Source organism: Nerophis lumbriciformis, linkage group LG01, assembly GCF_033978685.3.
Source record: "Nerophis lumbriciformis linkage group LG01, RoL_Nlum_v2.1, whole genome shotgun sequence".
NCBI classification, from domain to species: Eukaryota; Metazoa; Chordata; class Actinopteri; order Syngnathiformes; family Syngnathidae; genus Nerophis; species Nerophis lumbriciformis.
The window spans coordinates 10,090,442-10,111,278 of record NC_084548.2 but is presented as its reverse complement, the minus strand read 5'-3'; the positions used below and the strand labels follow the sequence as shown (position 1 = coordinate 10,111,278).

The 20,837-nt window shown below is 39.1% G+C and overlaps 1 protein-coding gene across 2 annotated transcripts in view; it reads right to left on the bottom strand.

Moving 5' to 3' along the window:
• cep104 (centrosomal protein 104) overlaps positions 1-20,837 on the bottom strand; it is a 96,755-nt gene that overhangs the window by 45,959 nt on the left and 29,959 nt on the right. For both annotated transcript variants that reach the window (XM_061974702.1, XM_061974694.1), the window contains exons 6-11: positions 20,690-20,766; positions 17,602-17,770; positions 10,576-10,731; positions 10,276-10,494; positions 3,245-3,409; positions 2,971-3,138 (exon numbers count right to left, since the gene is read on the bottom strand). In XM_061974702.1, the coding sequence (XP_061830686.1) occupies positions 2,971-3,138; positions 3,245-3,409; positions 10,276-10,494; positions 10,576-10,731; positions 17,602-17,770; positions 20,690-20,766 (954 nt within the window). The remainder of the gene's footprint in view (positions 1-2,970; positions 3,139-3,244; positions 3,410-10,275; positions 10,495-10,575; positions 10,732-17,601; positions 17,771-20,689; positions 20,767-20,837) is intronic.

The window sequence follows — 20,837 nt, the reverse complement described above, 5'->3', positions numbered from 1 at the left end:
TCGAATTGGTTCACCAGTATACACGCTCAACAAATATCATCCACTTCTTCTCAACACTGTCCCACATGCTCACTTTTGTTCCTTTCCATGCTTGTAGAACAAAGTTCTGTCCATCTGTAGCTATAAGAAAAGTTAGTAAGTAAGACCAGGGGGCTAATGTAACAAGTATGCTTACGCACAGAAACCTAGCGTACAGCGGGAAAGATGAGATGTATCAAGACTGACGTTGCCGTGGAAATGTAACTTGTAAATAAAAGTCTGCTTACAGCGGAGCCAATGGGAGTTATTTTATTCCACCTATAATACCCAACAAATAACCATCCAAAAACTGCCAACAATACTCCATTTACATTTCGTGACTTAAATATTAGCCAAGTATTAGTGATATTGTTATTATAAGCCCTAACGCAGACAAACTATTTATAGCGGCACCGCGATCACAAGCTTGTGTGCCAATGCTGACACGATCGACTGAGGAGTTGGTTCCTCGTTTCCTTGCTCGTCAAACTTTATTCTTGATCATAAATCATGCCTCTTACCAAGGACGAGGACGTATTACAACAAGTTGATACACTTTCACAGCCAATTTAGACCCAGATATGGCGAGTTCGACACAAAAAGACGCTTGGTTCCACCCCCCTTTTCTTTGCGAGGATTATGAGTCATTCTTCATCTAAACTCGACTATAACAAGATTCTTTCAGTCGACATCCTAATGACAGTAGAAATTGTAAAGTAAAAGATGTTTTGTTTGTTTGTTGGCTCTCATGAAGTCTGCAGTGAATAATAATCAGTGATGTAGCTGGTTTCTCATTGTCATCCCATTGGGTTGAGTTTTTTTCTTGCCCTGATGTGGGATCTGATGTTGTCGTGGCTTGTGCAGCCCTTTGAGACACTCGTGATTTAAGGCTATATAAGTAAACTTTGATTGATTGACTTCGACTGAAAAAATAAGCCAACATTGAGATGCCTTCTTGAAATGAATACGCCGTGTATGCTTAAAATGAGCAAAATACGTAAATATGAAATGGTATTATAAATGTGCCTGTTACTACATTACATATATATTTACAGCATGTATATAAAACCTTAATAGAGGTGTTTGGATGTGTTTTAAGGGCTTTGTAGACAAAATAGAGCGACCCCCCTAGGCTCCATTGTAAGCGGACTTTTCATCGCATTTATTTATTATTTAGAATGATTTAAAAAAAGAAAAAAATGTGTCTAGTCTTACATAAGGATTGTGAATGATAGGCAAATTTCTATAAAAAAAAAACTGCAGTTCCCCTTTAAGTTGAGGTACAACTAGGGATGTCCCGATCCGATATTTGCATCGGATCGGCTGCCGATATTTGCCAAAAATTGCGTATCGGCAAGGCATGGGAAAATGCCGATCCAGATCCAGTTTAAAAAAAACTCCGGTCCGTGTTTTCCAACGCACCGATTTAAATAATACATTCCACTTTTCTGCTGCTCTGTAATTTCCGTTCCGCATTTTCCAGCACACCTTCAAAATATCCACATGTCTGTGAATTCTCACGCAGTTGCTTTTAGCTGCTGGCATTACACGACAGGCTCTTCTCACTCTTTCCTGTGTCTCCCTCTCACAGACAGCAAGCGCACCTTCTTACACACGCCACATACTGTCACGTCATACGTCACATACGTATACGCCCTCCACGAGCAGAGAGGTAGCAGCATGGCTAACGTTAGCTGTGATGCTAGCGCAGCCGTGCGAGCAACGCTCCCTCTAAGGTGTGCGCTGCTCAAGCGTTCTCTGCGCATAGCAATTATATGCCACGCACAAAATCAAATAAAAAAATAAGCGCATAACAATTTTCGACACACGGACACGACAGAGAAAACCGTTTTCGTCATCATTGTTCAAGTATTGTGACGTCTGTCGAGACGCTTATCTCCATTCGGTGCCACACGTCCACACCATCAAAATGCTGAGGCAAAAATTTCCACATCAACACCGTATGAAAAAATTAGTGATTTTTTTAGTTGTGATTTCCTTCTCTACATGAAAGTTTAAAAGTAGCATATATTAATGCAGTATGAAGAAGAATGTTTCAATGTAGACATGCAAGCCTTGAAAGAAAATTTTGAAAATCAACACTATATTTCCTGCAAATGGGTGCATTTCTACCCTATATTTTAACTTTAGATTTATTCTCATATCAAACTCTTTTGGCTGTCTTTTTGACACTTACATCTGGCGCCCCCCTCCACACCCTGGATTATAAATAATGTAAATAATTCAATGTGATTATCTTGTGTGATGACTGTATTATGATGATAGTATATATCTGATAGTATATATCTGTATCATGAATCAATTTAAGTGGACCCCGACTTAAACAAGTTGAAAAACTTATTGGGGTGTTACCATTTAGTGGTCAATTGTACGGAATATGTACTTCACTGTGCAACCTACTAATAAAAGTCTCAATCAATCAACCAAAACACATAGAATCATCATACTGCTGTGATTATATGCATCAAGTGTTCATTCAAGGCTAAGGCAAAATATTGAGATATATATCGTGTATCGCAATATGGCCTTAAAATATCGCAATATTAAAAAAAGGCCATATCGCCCAGCCCTAGTTCAATGATGCCATTTCTGTTTGTCTTGTATAATTTTGTCTATTTTGTGTTTATCCTTGAATAAACAGGTCAGTTTCTTGTTACCAACCATTGTGTATTATTCAAACTCCCCTAATTCAGCTGGCTAGTTGTTATCAAGAGTACTAAAACCCTTTTCAACATGATTCTGACAACTAAGTAGGCTAAATAACTTTAAACTTTAATACATGCTCGGATAGGCCAGTATCGGTCAGTATCGGTATCGGTCAGTATCGGTATCGGATCGGAAATGCAAAAACAATATCGGTATCGGATCGGAAGTGCAAAAACCTGGATCGGGACATCCCTAGGTACAACTGTACAAAAATCAGTGACTCACAGCTAAAACTTTGTCAAGGAGAGCCCTCTTGACCAGGAAGACTGCAGCTCTTATGGTGGCTCTCAGCTCCTCTTTGGGAGTCTTGGACGATATCTCCAAAAGCTTCTTATGCACATTCACGAGTGCATCTTTTCTGTTCAACCAGTTTTTAGAATATGCACCTGCAACCTGGATTGGAGGAGTCAAGCAAAACAAAGGTTACAGTATTGGTACAGAAACCAATTTGTACAGTATATTGAATGATGCAACTGTCGCCGCAAAAAAAAGTGATTACCACTTTCTCTCCAAAGACGTCCATTGAAAGGCCAGCCTCTCTCTTAGCGTTCTCCGATAGGGCCTCTGGTTCTCCACCCATCTCAGGGCTAAGTACAGTACTTTGGGTGTCATCCATTGTAGAGCTCTGGATAGCCGTCACTGGCTGAGGGGCTGGCAGCAGCATCTGGTCATAACCGAACAATACAGGAATCTGTTCAAACAGACTTTAATAGAGTAAATTTGCTTTTGTGATCTTTATATTATTGTATTTTGTATACCGTATTTTTTGGACTATAAGTTGCAGTTTTTTTCATAGTTTGGCCGGGGGTGCGACTTATATTCAGGAGCGACTTGTGTGTGAAATTATTAACACATTACCTTAAAATATCAAATAATATTATTTAGCTCATTCACGTAAGAGACTAGACGTATAAGATTTCATGGGATTTAGCGATTAGGAGTGACAGATTTTTTTTGGTAAATGTATAGCATGTTCTATATGTTATAGTTATTTGAATGACTCTTACTATAATATGTTACGTTAACATACCAGGCACGTTCTCAGTTGGTTATTTATGCCTCATACAACGTACACTTATTCAGCCTGTTGTTCACTATTCTTTATTTATTTTAAATTGCCTTTCAAATGTCTATTCTTGGTGTTGGCTTTTATCAAATACATTTCCCCCAAAAATGCGACTTATACTCCAGTGCGACTGATATATGTTTTTTTCCTTTTTTATTATGCATTTTCGGCCGGTGCGACTTATACTCCGGAGCGACTTATACTCCGAAAAATGCGGTACCTTAAATATAAAAATTAATGATTACAATGAACTAATGGGAAACTTGGAATGCCCTTAAGGTCTTGCAATAAAAAAATCAAAATTTCCAAGAAAAATATTCACGCATGAAGTCATCAGCACTTTACCTAAGACTAGAGAAACTACCCGATGCAGCCATTCACAATCACTGTTCGAGAAATGACTTTGGCCTTATCAAGTGAAAATACGTTCTAGAACCTTCAGCAACACTTATGAAAATATTGAGGGAAATTTATGTTTATATCCGGGCATAAATCTAAACATAAGTCTAAACATAATTATAAATGTGTGTATTGGAAAAGTCCAAAATAGACAAACTTGTGCAAAAAGACATTGTTTTTGCACATATGGAATTACTCCAAACTGTAAAAATAATTCAAATAAATCTATTAGATCCCCAAATAAATATGAAATCCATGCTTATGATGAATGGCGAACGTGGTTGGTGGTCACACTTTTTACTCCAGAGTGAAGTTTGCTCATCATCAAAATAACCATACCTACATTAAATTGGAGCTCTCATTTTACAACTGTTAATGCATTATCAAATATGAGTTGAGTTGAGTTTGAGTTTATTTCGAACATGCAATCATACAACATGATACACCACAATCTCCAGTTTCACTTTTCAACATGTTCGAAAAGGAGTAGGAAGAAGCAGAGCTTATTTAATCCTACCCCTTTTCTTTTACATAGCAGTTGCTAAAACTTTTGTTCACTTCCTGTTCTCAATTTATTCACAATATACTCCATAAGTAATCACAATAAAAATAAGTAAATAAATAATAATTGGTGAAGTAAGTTACATTTCATATGTTGAGATAAGTAAGATTATTTTGTGAGTGAAAGAATGAAAGAATGGATGAGTTAAATAAATTCAGAATGTTTATCATGGTTCTTCTTCTTTATACTTTGTAAACACTTTAAGTTTGAAGAGTTTCTTGAAGTGGATCATATTAGTACATTGTTTGATTGCTTTGCTTAATCCATTCCATAATTTAATTCCACATACTGATATACTGAAGGTCTTAAGTGTTGTACGTGCATACAAATGTTTTAAATTACATTTCTCTCTAAGATTATATGTTTCCTCTTTTTTTGAGAAGAATTGTTGTATATTCTTGGGTAGCAGGTTATAGTTTGCTTTGTGTACAGGTAAAAGCCAGTAAATTAGAATATTTTGAAAAACTTGATTTATTTCAGTAATTGCATTCAAAAGGTGTAACTTGTACATTATATTTATTCATTGCACACAGACTGATGCATTCAAATGTTTATTTCATTTAATTTTGATGATTTGAAGTGGCAACAAATGAAAATCCAAAATTCCGTGTGTCACAAAATTAGAATATTACTTAAGGCTAATACAAAAAAGGGATTTTTAGAAATGTTGGCCAACTGAAAAGTATGAAAATGAAAAATATGAGCATGTACAATACTCAATACTTGGTTGGAGCTCCTTTTGCCTCAATTACTGCGTTAATGCGGCGTGGCATGGAGTCGATGAGTTTCTGGCACTGCTCAGGTGTTATGAGAGCCCAGGTTGCTCTGATAGTGGCCTTCAACTCTTCTGCGTTTTTGGGTCTGGCATTCTGCATCTTCCTTTTCACAATACCCCACAGATTTTCTATGGGGCTAAGGTCAGGGGAGTTGGTGGGCCAATTTAGAACAGAAATACCATGGTCCGTAAACCAGGCACGGGTAGATTTTGCGCTGTGTGCAGGCGCCAAGTCCTGTTGGAACTTGAAATCTCCATCTCCATAGAGCAGGTCAGCAGCAGGAAGCATGAAGTGCTCTAAAACTTGCTGGTAGACGGCTGCGTTGACCCTGGATCTCAGGAAACAGAGTGGACCGACACCAGCAGATGACATGGCACCCCAAACCATCACCCAACCATGCAAATGTTGCATTTCCTTTGGAAATCGAGGTCCCAGAGTCTGGAGGAAGACAGGAGAGGCACAGGATCCACGTTGCCTGAAGTCTAGTGTAAAGTTTCCACCATCAGTGATGGTTTGGGGTGCCATGTCATCTGCTGGTGTCGGTCCACTCTGTTTCCTGAGATCCAGGGTCAACGCAGCCGTCTACCAGCAAGTTTTAGAGCACTTCATGCTTCCTGCTGCTGACCTGCTCTATGGAGATGGAGATTTCAAGTTCCAACAGGACTTGGCGCCTGCACACAGCGCAAAATCTACCCGTGCCTGGTTTACGGACCATGGCATTTCTGTTCTAAATTGGCCCGCCAACTCCCCTGACCTTAGCCCCATAGAAAATCTGTGGGGTATTGTGAAAAGGAAGATGCAGAATGCCAGACCCAAAAACGCAGAAGAGTTGAAGGCCACTATCAGAGCAACCTGGGCTCTCATAACACCTGAGCAGTGCCAGAAACTCATCGACTCCATGCCACGCCGCATTAACGCAGTAATTGAGGCAAAAGGCGCTCAACCAAGTATTGAGTATTGTACATGCTCATATTTTTCATTTTCATACTTTTCAGTTGGCCAACATTTCTAAAAATCCCTTTTTTGTATTAGCCTTAAGTAATATTCTAATTTTGTGACACACGGAATTTTGGATTTTCATTTGTTGCCACTTCAAATCATCAAAATTAAATGAAATAAACATTTGAATGCATCAGTCTGTGTGCAATGAATAAATATAATGTACAAGTTACACCTTTTGAATGCAATTACTGAAATAAATCAAGTTTTTCAAAATATTCTAATTTACTGGCTTTTACCTGTATAATTTTAGCTTTTTGCAAATTCACTATGTCGTAGAATTTCAGTATCTTTGATTCAATAAATAAAGGATTTGTGTGTTCTCTATATCCAACATTATGTATTATTCTAACTGATCTTTTTTGTAACACCGTTAATGAATGAAGTGTAATTTTGTAATTATTTCCCCATATTTCTACACAGTAACTCAGATATGGTAACACTAGTGAGCAGTAGAGAATATGAAGTGATTTTTTGTCTAGAACGGGGGTCGGCAACCCGCGGCTCTCGAGCCGCATGCGGCTCTTTAGCGCCGCCCTAGTGGCTCTCTGGAGCTTTTTCAAAAATGTATGAAAAATGGAAAAAGATGAGGGGGAAAAAAATATTTTTTGTTTTAGTATGTTTTCTGTAGGAGGACAAACATGACACAAACCTCCCTAATTGTTATAAATCACACTGTTTATATTAAACATGCTTCACTGATTCGAGTATTTGGCGAGCGCCGTTTTGTCCTACTAATTTTGGCGGTCCTTGAACTCACCTTAGTTTGTTTACATATATAAATTTATCCGACTTCCTAGGACGTGTTTTATCCTTTTTCTGTCTCATTTTGTCCACCAAACTTTTAACTTTGTGCATGAATGCACAAAGGTGAGTTTTGTCGATGTTATTGACATGTGTAGAGTGCTAATCAGACATATTTGGTCACTGCATGACTGCAAGCTAATCGATGCTAACATGCTATTTAGGCTAGCGATATGTACATATTGCATCATTATGCCTCATTTGTAGCTACATTTGAGGTCATTTAGTTTCCTTTAAGTCCTCTTAATTCAATGTATATCTCATGACACGTACACTATCTGTATGTAATATGGCTTTTAATTTTTTGCGGCTCCAGACAAATGTGTTTTTGTATTTTTGGTCCAATATGGCTCTTTCAACATTTTGGGTTGCCGACCCCTGGTCTAGAACATGTTTTGCTTTATTCATTATTGACGTGTTTCTTGCTACTTTATGTTGTATATTTTTTACGTGAGATTTCCAGTTCAATTTATCATCAATCATTATACCTAGAAATTTGGTTTCATTTACTCTTTCAATTTCTATTCCGTTTATTTAAATTTGTGTTTGACTTTCTCTTCTACTGTTACCAAATAGCATTATTTTAGTTTTACTGAGATTCAACGATAGTCTGTTTTTGTCAAACCATCTTTTTAATTTGTTAATTTCTTCTGTTATTATTTGTAGTATCTTCTGTGTGTTCTCCTCTGAACAAAACACTGTTGTATCATCCGCAAATAATACTAACTTTAAATCTTTTGTAACTTTACAAATGTCATTTATATATAGATTGAATAATTTAGGTCCCAGTATTGATCCCTGAGGTACACCACAGGATATATTTAGCGTTGTAGACGTGTGTTCGCCTAGCTTCACGTATTGTTTCTTGTTCATTAGATAACTTCTTATCTAGTTTAAGACTAACCCTCTGATGCCATATCGTTCTAGTTTTTTGATTAAAATATGCTCTGGCACTTTGTGACTAATAAAAAACCAAACCCATTATAGGGACGGTTGTCACAATGTTATTTGATGGGGAAAAAATATTTAAAAAAAAAGGTAAGATAGCAGAATTAACATAACTTAACAACTCTTAAAACAAAATGAGCAAGGGACATGAACAAGAATGCTTGAACTGCCATTAAACAAACTAGTACCATCCAGTCAAGCCTGCTCAGATTTGCCTCCCGGTGCCAACTGGCAGCCGTCTGCCTCGTTAGCGGTTCAAAGCTCGGACTTGGAGCCACGCTGGCGGCCTATGGAGTCAGTGACCTGTTGCATGCTTTTAATTAAATAGAGAAACCTAAACCTGCAGTGGATCTGGGCTGAGGAGGCGGCGGGTAAAGAGATAAAAATAATCTTCTTGCGGCCCTCCTGTATCAACAACACAGACTTGGGCATTTCCCTACAGGTGTTTATTATTAGCCATGTTGTGGCAACTAAAATTCTGTAGAATTTGAATAGTTTTCAGGCATAGCGTTATGTGAAACCTCAACAAATCTTACAAGACTTTAGCTCAGTGAGTAATAAAGCAATAACAATTTCACAAGTTAGCTTTTTCTGTGATTTTGTGATGTCATCGAAAACGTTTACTACTGATAACAACGAGTGAACAAGTGATTATGACCATAGAGCTGGAAATAGAGCGTATTGTGATGTGGGGAACCAATGCAAGTGTCTCTGTCTTGGCTGCTCAGTACAATATGGCTAATGCAACTTCAATAATAAAGAAGAGCAGAATTTACACTAAAAACTGTAATATTGTAATAAAATAATATATCAGTATATATTATATACTGTATATATATATAACATGTAAATATTACATATATGTTATATTTTATATTGCTACTGTGGTACATTTTTAGTCTACTTTATAACTGCATTATCCTTTCCATCCTTATCCTTTCCATCCTTTGTAACTGAGCTACTGTGTGGAACAATTTCCCTTGTGGATCATTAAAGTTTGTCTAAGTCTAATTCTAAGTCTAAAAGCGACTTCGGTTGGTCTTCATGCAAAGCAGATCTTCATTCATCAGAAAGGAGAGCAGATTTGATTGTTTTAGTTAAATTATTTACACTTAAACATGTTAAAATGTTACTTTAAAGCAGTGATTCTCAAATATTTTCAGTTACGGCCCCCACGGGAGCCCGTGCCACAATTTGAGAAGGACTACTTTAAAGTATGAGCCTGGTACTGATTTAAAACTATTTTTTATTATTTTTAACAGGAAAACTTTAAATTGATTCAAATTGCTGACCAGCATCCCAGAATAAATTGTGTTTACATTACAAGGATCCACTGTATGCCCCACACTGGATGATCTTCAGGTGAAACTCTAAAACTTAGAATATCGTGCAAAGGTTCGTTTATTCCAGCAATTAGATTTACAAGGTGAAACTAACATATGACAAGGGCTCATAAAATGCAGCTCGGGATATTTTAAGCCTTCTTTTAATATTATATTGATGATTATGTGTGGGCGGTACAGCTCGGTTGGTAGAGTGGCCGTGCCAGCAACTTAAGGGGTTCCAGGTTCGATCCCCGCTTCCGCCATCCTAGTCACTGCCGTTGTCTCCTTGGGCAAGACACTTTACCCACCTGCTCCCAGTGCCACCCACACTGGTTTAAATGTAACTTAGATATTGGGTTTCACTATTTAAAGCGCTTTGAGTCACTAGAGAAAAGCGCTATATAAATATAATTCACTTCACTTCACTTATGACTTACAGCCTATGCAACTGAAAATCTCAGAAAATGTAGGGTTTTCAAAAACCCTGATCATCAAAACTATAAAAAAAATAAAAGCGTGACATATCTCACTTTGCACGAGTTTCTAGCACATTTGAAGTTGAGTTGCTAAAATGTATGGACTTTTGCACAAAATTCAAATTTTTTGAGTTTCACGGTTTGGTCACAAAAGGTTAAGAAAAGAGATACTTACATCGATTTTTGGTAGAGTAACTGAGGATGATGAAGCGCAAGGTGTGGGTGGATTGCTTTGCTCAGATGCAACCGTGTCTGAGTCTGACAGACGGCTCTCTGAAGTTCTTGAAAAAGCTTTTCCCTTTCCAAAGGCTTTGGTAGGGAGCAAGCGGCAGTCTGGAAAACGGACAGGTGAGGGAACCTCCTGGAATAGCTGCGATTGCGCTGCATTCGTGATCTAGTGAGGAGATAAACGAGCCAAAGTAAGCTTTTACAAGTCTTTCGACCAATAAGTAACCACAAGTGCTTGGTGATTGACCATTTTCATATCCAGCAGGTCGTGGTCCTTCAGCTGTTGGTAGAGATTTTTCCGGTACTCATCCATCTCATCCTTCTTTTTCTTGGCGAGGTCATAGTCCTCCTTTTCCGTCGCAGATTGCCTCTCGATATCAAATCTTGCCAAATGCTCTCCGGCCTATCCAGAAGGCAGATAGATCAGGTCAGTAACGCAGTTTTATGATGCATTCTACTGGGATGAAGTATAGCAGCCATCCATCCAACACTCATTTATCATGTTCAGGGTCATGGAAGGAGTCTATCCCAGCTGACTTTGGGGGAGAGGTGGACGAGAAACTGTACTGGCTGCCAGTCAATCACAGGGGGATTGTTAAAAGCTGAAGTGATCACAAACCGACTACTGGTACAATAAATGTGAACCACCACACTATCAAATTATACCTTAGTCCAAGTTGTAAAACATATGTCATAAACATTCTTAAAACTACCGTTAATGCATTCTTCTGGAGGGAAAGTAAGGTTATGATATAAGTTTGCTTTCGAACATCCACACAGTTACAATCTGGTACTAGTGTTGTCCCGATACATACCAAAATGTATTTCGATACTTTTCTAAATAAAGGGGACCACAAAAAATTGCACTATTGGCTTTATTGTAACAAAAAATCTTAGAGTACATTAAACATATGTTTCTTATTGCAAGTTTGTCCTTAAATAAAATAGTGAACATCCTAGACAACGTGTCTTTTAGTAGTAAGTAAGCAAACAAAGGGTCCCTTTTTAGCTGCTAACATATTGTGTCATTTATCATTCTACTATTTTGTCAAAATTATTGAGGACAAGTGGTAGAAAATGGATTAATAAAATCTACTTGTTCATTTACTGTTAATATCTGCTTACTTTCTCTTTTAACATGTTCTATCTACACTTCTGTTAAAATTTAATAATCACGTATTCTTCTGTTGTTTGGATGGTTTACATTAGTTTTGGATGATACCACAAATTTGGGTATCAATCCGATACCAAGTAGTTACAGGATCATCAGTGTTGGGTTAGTTACTGAAAACCAGTAATTAGTTACAGTTACTAGTTACTTTATTTCAAAAGTAACTCAGTTACTTACACCAAAAAGTAATGCGTTACTGTGAAAAGTAACTATTTAGTTACTTCTTTCCCCCCCCCTTTTTTTTTAAGGCTCCCATTAATGCCCTTTTAGCCTTCATTTCAGTACTGTTATTGCACTGAAGAATAATACAATGTGTTGATCAACTTGACATGCATTTGCATCACTGAACTCTGCTAAGCAATGTGGTCTACATACAACACACAAAGACAAAGATATGTTTCAAAGGGCCAATTTATTTCAGGCCAGAACAGATTGACAAAACTATTTTAAATAGCTGCAAAATAATGGCACTTTAACTTTAAGTAGATAGGATCTTTGATCCAAGACACAACTTACATTTAACTAAAATGTTATTTTCTTTGTGCTCGACAAAAGAAAAGTATTGAGAATATCTCCATGTTAAAAAACTCGACTTCTGGCTTCTCCATGATGTCTTGTTAGTTGTTATGAGAGTAGCGTATGTGTGTGTGTGTGTGTGTGGCCCTTTAAGATATGACAGCATGTGAGGTGAGTGACGTCAGTGAGTGAGTGGGCGAGAGAGGTGAGGGACCGGCGACAGTGAGTGCTTGCAGGTGCTCTAGCTTGGTGGATGGCTGCGTACAATAAAGTCACAAAGTTGCAACAAACCGCCGGTCTCGTCATTCACCCTCAGCTGTAAAGACCCACGTGAAGGTTGTTAGCGCCGAAGACGTACATAGGCCCTGGAGGAACGTCTCCCCTGCGCTCCTCAACTGCGGTATGGGAGTCCCCCCCGCCCCCACCCACACAAAGCACGCCTTTTCTTTTCCACCGCTGCAATAAAACACACTCAGATCTTCTGTTTCTAGCCGATACTACATGAAAAATAACGTAAAATAACGCAGTAACGCATCATGTAGTAACGGTAACTGAGTTACTGAATATAAAAAATAACGCGTTAGATTACTAGTTACCGCCAAAACTAACGGCGTTACAGTAACGCGTTAGTCCCAACACTGAGGATCATACATTGGTCATATTCAAAGTCCTCATGTGTCCAGGGGACATATTTCCTGAGTTTATAAACATGTATGTAATCATAGTAGTATCGATTAGATACACTCCTGTACTTGGTATCATTACAGTGGATGTCAGGTGTAGATCCACCATGACGGTGAGCTACGGTATGTAGTGAAGCATGTTAAGCTAGTCCTGCAGGGTTGATACTTGTAAGAAACTTACTTTATTTGTCGCCGTGGAGGCGGGGATTAGTGATTGTGAAGTAGTTAAAACACTGCCGACTGCGAATGGATGTTTGCCGCTAGCAAGCTAGTGATGTTTTAAAGCACCTTTTCCTGAGGGCGTTTCAGTGTTCTGGCTTAATCTTTATTGTTAGTTTTTAAGCCAAAATGCTCGTCTGCTCGTAAACCAGCAATGACACAACGTGAAGATGACGGAGGGGCATGGGGATGGACCGGTACTTTTTAGAGGCGGTATAGTACCGAATATGGTTCATTAGTATCAAGGTACTATACCAATACCGGTATACCAATACCGGTGTACCCTATATGGTACACCACATATTTCTAGATTGTCATTACAGCATGTCCACAAGGAGCAGGAAGAAGCAGAGCTTATTTAATTTGGTCTAAAACATATTTTGCTAGAATCAGCACCTCCAAGTCCGAGTCCATGGTTCTCGCCCGGAAAAGGGTGGAGTGCCATCTCCGGGTTGGGGAGGAGATCTTGCCCCAAGTGGAGGAGTTCAAGTACCTCGGAGTCTTGTTCACGAGTGGGGGAAGAGTGGATCGTGAGATCGACAGGCGGATCGGTGCGGCGTCTTCAGTAATGCGGACGCTGTATCGATCCATTGTGGTGAAGAAGGAGCTGAGCCGGAAGGCAAAGCTCTCAATTTACCGGTCTATCTACGTTCCCATCCTCACCTATGGTCACGAGCTTTGGGTTATGACCGAAAGGACAAGATCACGGGTACAAGCGGCCGAGTGGCGGGGCTCTCCCTTAGAGATAGGGTGAGAAGCTCTGTCATCCGGGGGGAGCTCAAAGTAAAGCCGCTGCTCCTCCACATCGAGAGGAGCCAGATGAGGTGGTTCGGGCATCTGGTCAGGATGCCACCCGAGCGCCTCCCTAGAGAGGTGTTTAGGGCACGTCCGACCAGTAGGAGGCCACGGGGAAGACCCAGGACACGTTGGGAAGACTATGTTTCCTGGCTGGCCTGGGAACGCCTCGGGATCTCCCGGGAGGAGCTGGACGAAGTGGCTGGGGAGAGGGAAGTCTGGGCTTCCCTGCTTAGGCTGCTGCCCCCGCGACCCGACCTCGGATAAGCAGAAGAAGATGGATGGATGGATGGATATTTTGCTTGATTCATTATTACCCTGTAAATATTTACCATGTATTTGTATTTGTGTTTGAGTGTCTCTCCTACTGTTACCACATAACAGTATTTTAGATTTACTGAGATTTAAGTATAGTCTGTTTTTGTCAAAACAGTTATTCATTTCTTCTCTTATTATTGCAACTGCAATGCAGTTGTATCATCTGCAAATAGTACTAACTTTAAGTCCTTTGTAACTTTACAAATGTCGTTTACACAAAGACTGAACAATTTTGGTCCCAGACTCCCAGTACAGAGCGAGATATATTTAGCCTTGTGTTCTCCTACCTTCACGCATTGCTTCATATTGGTTAAGGAGCTTCTTAACCAGTTCAAGACCAACCCTCTGATGCCATTCCATTCTAATTTGCTGATTAAGGTATTATGATTAATTGTGTCACATGCTTTTGTTAAGTCTACTGCAGCGACATACTGTTTACGTTCTATTGCATGAGTAATTTCCTGTTATTTCGATGTTGAAATGTTGGCTCTGTATCGGTATTGGAATTAGAATAATTACCGTATTTTTCGGACTATAAGTCGCTCCGGAGTATAAGTCGCACCGGCCTAAAATGCGCAGTAAAGAAGGAAAAAAACATATATAAGTCGCACTGGAGTATAAGTCGCATTTTTGGGGGAAATTTATTTGATAAAACCCAACACCAAGAATAGACATTTGAAAGGCAATTTAAAATAAATAAAGAATAGTGAACAACAGGCTGAATAAGTGTACGTTATATGAGGCATAAATAACCAACTGAGAACGTGCCTGGTATGTTAACGCAACATATTATGGTAAGAGTCATTCAAATAACTATAACACATAGAACATGCTATACGTTTACCAAACAATCTGTCACTCCAGATCGCTAAATCCCATGAAATCTTCCTCCCCGGTGTCGCCTCTGGTATGTCCTTTCTTTCTGCTGCTCGATTGCCGTTCTCTGCTGCATATTTCACTACGTCCATCTTGTAATCTGCAGTATATGATTTCCTTTTCGGTGCCATTTTTTGTTCAGCCCTTCTCAGTTTTTATAAGTTATCGCCAATGTTGAAATGATCCATTTTCCTAGGTACGGACGTAGTAGCATGTAGCATCTTTTTTTTCACAATACACCGCCATCATGACCCACAATGCACTTGTGCCATGACCCGCCCCCGCATAATTACTATTGGTTGACGTGTGTGTGACGACCGCTGACGTGTGTGTGACGATTGCTGACATTTGCTTCGTTTCTTCCGTGAATTAGATAAATAATATTATTTGATATTTTACGGTAATGTGTTAATAATTTCACACATAAGTCCCTCCGGAGTATATGTCGAACCCCCGGCCAAACTATGAAAAAAACTGCGACTTATAATATGAAAAATACGGTATGTATAAGTTATCACACAACTCTTATGCTTAAAGGCCGTTGCTATAGTTATTATCAATTGTGCTGAAGTTGTACTTTTCTATCTGTGCAAAGGGACAACTTGCAATCTTGGATTGCGAGTCGTCTTGTATCAGTGTTTGTGTCCAGACCCGGCCTGCTGACTGCCAAGGGCGAACATCGAGTACCTTGACGCAGACAAAGCAGAGACAGGGCGATATCACGAGTGTCAGCACATTTCCATTTCTGAATAATCATATATTGTGTCTAACCGGGGCTGCTGAAATTACCCCCCTTCCTTCAGAAGCAGCCTCAGTGATGTAACCAGGGACCAACGTTCCCTTTTGGCACTTAGCCAGTGCTGCGTTTATGGCCACACAAAAAGTCGGACAACCCCAACGCCACACAATGTGTAAATGCCAGGTTGTAACACTCTGACTCCTCAATCAGATGTGTGCTTATTTTACTGCCATTTATTAAGAATGTTAATCTAAGGATATTATTCATGAAATATTGTCAATAGATTTCATAAATGCTAATAAAAAGATGTATTTTACAGACAGAAAGTTACAGGAACTAAATGTAATCTCTGAAAGGGGTAACATTTCTTTTAAAGGCAGGACCCGCAACCAGACATACAATACTAGCACATAGGTCATGAAAAACATGTTTTTTTGGTTATTTTCATTGTAAGAGGGCCAAATTATTTTAATAAAACATTTAAATTGTTATGATGTCAGGTTTGGGACAGGTGTGACGCTGGTGTGGCCACAGTGTGCACGTCTGATGTTGCTCACATGTGCTCCCCTGAATGCTCAGGGAGTTTGTGCGTTTGCTCACACACATGAAAAATTAGAGGGAACATTGCCAGGGACCTCCCGAATAAATAGTGGAGCACATGGGCTGTGCCTTAGAGCAGTGGTTCTCGACCTTTTTTCAGTGATGTACCCCCTGTGAAATTGTTTTTAATTCAAGTACCCCCTAATCAGAGCAAAGCATTTTTGGTTGAAAAAAAAAGAGATAAAGAAGTAAAATACAGCACAATGTCATCAGTTTCTGATTTATTAAATTGTATAACAGTGCAAAATATTGCTCATTTGTAGTGGTCTTTCTTGAACTATTTGGAAAAAAAGATAGTTTTTTATTTATATTTATAAAGGATTTTTGAATTGTTGCTATTTTTTCGATTATTTAAAAAAAATCTCACGTACCCCTTGGCATACCTTGAGGTACCACCAGGGGTACGCGTACCCCCATTTGAGAACCACTGCCTTAGAGCGTAGGTTGGAACTTGAACTGAGTGTACAGCCCAATACGTGTCTCCTCATGAGTAAAATTGAACTCTGTCTCTGCCTGATTCCTTGCTTCTTGTCTGTTTAATAGATGTCATCAGTGTTTGAACCTGTCAGTCGTCGGCTAGTGTTCCACTTCTAATTATAAATGTGTCTAATCTGTTGGTAAATATTTTTTCAATGGTTTTAGATAATTGTGCAAGTAAGGATAACAGGTGTATAGTGTGTAAAATGGTGTTTGCCTTCAGTTTCCTAAATCAGTTACAATAAATTGAGGTTTTGGATTGCCATTTATTCACAATTTTAATTATTTTCTCTTCTGTCACATCAGTGAGAAACATCTAGCTAGGATTTCTATCATTCAAGTCCTCAATTATGCTTTGTAACACAGTGAATAACCTTCCGAGATCCAGTGTGGTTGTTGAAGTGGCTTGCCATAAAACCCAAACATAGCCTTACATTCTGATTACCATGGCAACATCTGTTACTATGGCCACAAAGGCGCATGCCTTACCGACAAGGCAAGTATGGCTGCTATCTGGTTACAGCAAGTTTATCTTTTTTTTTTTTTTTTTTAAAGTAAGGAGGCTGTAGTGAAGAGACAGCCTGAGACCAGTCACTGCAGCTGTTGAGCTTATTAAGAATTCATGGTGAGCATGGTAACAATGCATACAAATGGGTCGGTAACTGGAATCTGAGCAATGTTTAACAAGTACTGTTTAAAATAAAGGGTGAGTTTGAATTGTGTAAGTGTGAAAAGAACGGAAAAACCTCCACAATTAAAATAGGCAGTAACAAAAGTAGATTATGTTCAATTATATTCTTACATTAAAAGGTTTAAATAACCTTTTAAGCCGAATATCACACACATGTACTTGGAATTATTCCAACTTTGTACGCAAACCTTTTGAAGATCGGCGACGGCCTGCCTCAGATATTCGGCCTGCTCGTAACGCTCCTGGCGCGCCATGTCCTGCTTCTTTTGATCGAGCTGGCGGATGATTTGAGCCACTTCCGGGTCCTGGTACATGTTGAAGGCCAGGTCATCCAAGGGGGACATGGCGTCGCATTTTCTGGGGGCATCAAAAAGACAAAAGTGTTCAGTGTCACATCAAGAAGGGTCTGGGGCTTTCAAAAACAGACATAATACATGTTTCTTTGATTTGTTACCTTGTGAAAACTGTTTAATACAAAAAGTATAATGTGGTATTAACGCAAAAGGCCACTTATTGTTCAACAATTTTAAATAAAATCAAATCAAATCAACTTTATTTATAAAGCACATTTAAAATTTACCACAGGGGTAGCCAAAGTGCTGTACAATGGACAGGTTAAAAGATAAAACGAGTACCGAGCAAACAATACAACACAAACAGAACACGATAAAAAAATAAATAAATAAAAATAGAATAAATAAAAACTTAAAAACAGGTTCACAGCAGGTGTATTATGGGGCGCCATTGCAGGATGGATATCACTCAGTGTTAAAAGCCATGGAATAAAAGTATGTTTTTAAGAGAGATTTAAAAACAGGAAGAGAGGAGGCTTGTCTAACACTCAGAGGTAGGTCGTTCCAGAGCTTGGGAGCAGCAATGGCGAAAGCTCTGTCACCTCTAAGCTTCAGGCTTGTGTCAGGGACCGTCAACAGCAGCTGATCGGGTGATCTTAAGGATCGGGTGGGGCAGTAAGGCTGAAGGAGGTCGGAGAGATAGGTTGGCGCGAGGTTGTTTAGACATTTAAAAACAAATAAAAAACAAGTCTCAGTGGTCCTGTAATAATGTATGAAATGTAGCCTTGGAATATATACTTTAAAAGTGCTTTTTATTAAGCCCTGCTGTAGCTTTAATGCTAATCAGCTGTGTTTGTCCAACCCTGTCCCGGACAGAATGTGTGTCTCCAAGAAGCAATTTGTAAACTGTATTCACTTTTTACATATTCATTGTAACTATACATATACATTGTAACAAAGCAATAGATACAATAACTTACAGTAATCCCTCGCTTATCGCTGTTAACTAGTTCCGGACATGACCGCGACAAATTAATTTCCACCAAGTAGGAATCATTAATTATAAATAGAATATTTTCATAGCGAGAGCTCAAAAAAACTGTTTACTATATTCTAAACAACTTTTTCAACATTAGGCGAGCCCCCGATACATGAAATAACACCCATTAGTCCCTTTTACACTCTATTAGTCCAATATAGCAGTGTTTTTCAACCACTGTGTGAGATTATCTAATTTCACCTATTTGGGTTAAAGATATTTTTTGTAAACCAGTAATTATAATTTGTAAATAATGTGCCGTTGTTGAGTGTCGGTGCTGTCTAGAGCTCGGCAGAGTAACCGAAAACCGTGTTATACTCTTCCATATCAGTAGGTGGCAGCCGGTAGCTAATTGCTTTGTAGATGTCGGAAACAGCGGGAGGCAGGGTGAAGGTAAAAAGGTGTCTAATGCTTAACCCAAAAATAAACAAAAGGTGAGTGTCCCTAAGAAAAGGCAATGAAAGTTAGGGAAGGCTATACAGAACGAAACTAAAACTGAACTGGCTACAAAGTAAACAAAAACAGAATGCTGGACGACAGCAAAGACTTACTGAGGAGCAAAGACTTACTGTGGTGCTCCACAATGTACATCCGAACATGACATGACAATCAACAATGTCCCCACTAAGAAGGATAAAAACAACTGGAATATTCTTGATTGCTAAAACAAAGTAGATGCGGGAAATATCGCTCAAAGGAAGACATGAAACTGCTACAGGAAAATACCAAATGAAGAGAAAAAGCCACCAAAATAGGAGCGCAAGACAAGAACTAAAACACTACACACGGGAAAACACCAAAAAAAAACCTCCAAATAAGTCAGGGTGTGATGTGACAGGTGGTGACAGTACACCTACTTTGAGACAAGAGCTATATTGATGCATGCTTGGTTATGGTTTAAAGTCATAATACACATGCTGTGAACCTGTTTTTATTTATTCTATTTTATTTATTTATTTTTTATCGTGTTCTGTTTGTGTTGTGTTGTGTTTGCTCGGTACTCGTATTATCTTTTAACCTGCCCATTGTACAGCACTTTGGCTACCCCTGTGGTAAATTTTAAATGTGCTTTATAAATAAAGTTGATTTGATTTGATAAAGTCATATCCAACAATTGCGACAACGACTTTTTACTGTCAACTGAGTTTCATATTTTAATGATTTCTGCTGGCGGTGTGCCTCCGGATTTTTTCAACGCAAAAAATGTGCCTTGGCTCAAAAAAGGTTGAAAAACACTGCAATATAGTAATGTTGTCTCAGGCTGAGCCAATCAGTGGCCACGATACTGAACAGTGTGATCTGATTGGTTTGGTCTCAGCTAGTGGCCAATAATACTGTTGTGTTGATATTTCTAGTTCATTTAAAGCAAAAAATATTGTAGAATACGCTTTAAAAAAAAACCGGAAATGTGGTGAAACCGCAATATAAATGAAGTGCGATGTGGCGAGGAACTCCTGTGACATTACGTAACTTTTACATCTGTAGCTGATTGACGAATAGTTGGCACAGCTCCAGGCTTCATTTTCTGATGTGTGGTGAAGCCTTGTGAAGTGGGTGGGCTCATCTAGCTAGGGGCGGGTCATGTCCATGAAAAAGCGAATGTGGAAATTGGAGCAAAATAGTGAGGGAGATGATATGGTTTGGTGGAGATAAAGAGGCTCTTGGAGACATACTACGGTTACAAGATCGTTCAAATGACACTTTTGCAGAATAGGGGACCTTTAAGCAACTAACCAAAGAGCAGAAAACAACACTGACCAACACCTAATTTGCGCATATATATATGTTTTATGCATTTCCAAATGTGTTTTGCTCAGGCCACCACCTGCTTCCAATGCAAGTGACCTTGAATGCTTTATTGGTTGGCTTCCAGACTAAATGGCTTTGTTGCACAGTGTTATCGTCACGGGACGAAGACACCGGGGTTCAATGGCCGAGTCTCACCCCGCAAGGGTCGCGTCCGAGGCGGCTTCCAGCTGAGTGCTGTTGAGGTAGTGTTCGATCAGCTGCACTCTGCTTGGCTGGGGGTAAACAGATGGACAAATCACACACAGACAGACACACATACAGGATGTACTCTTGTTGTACCGCG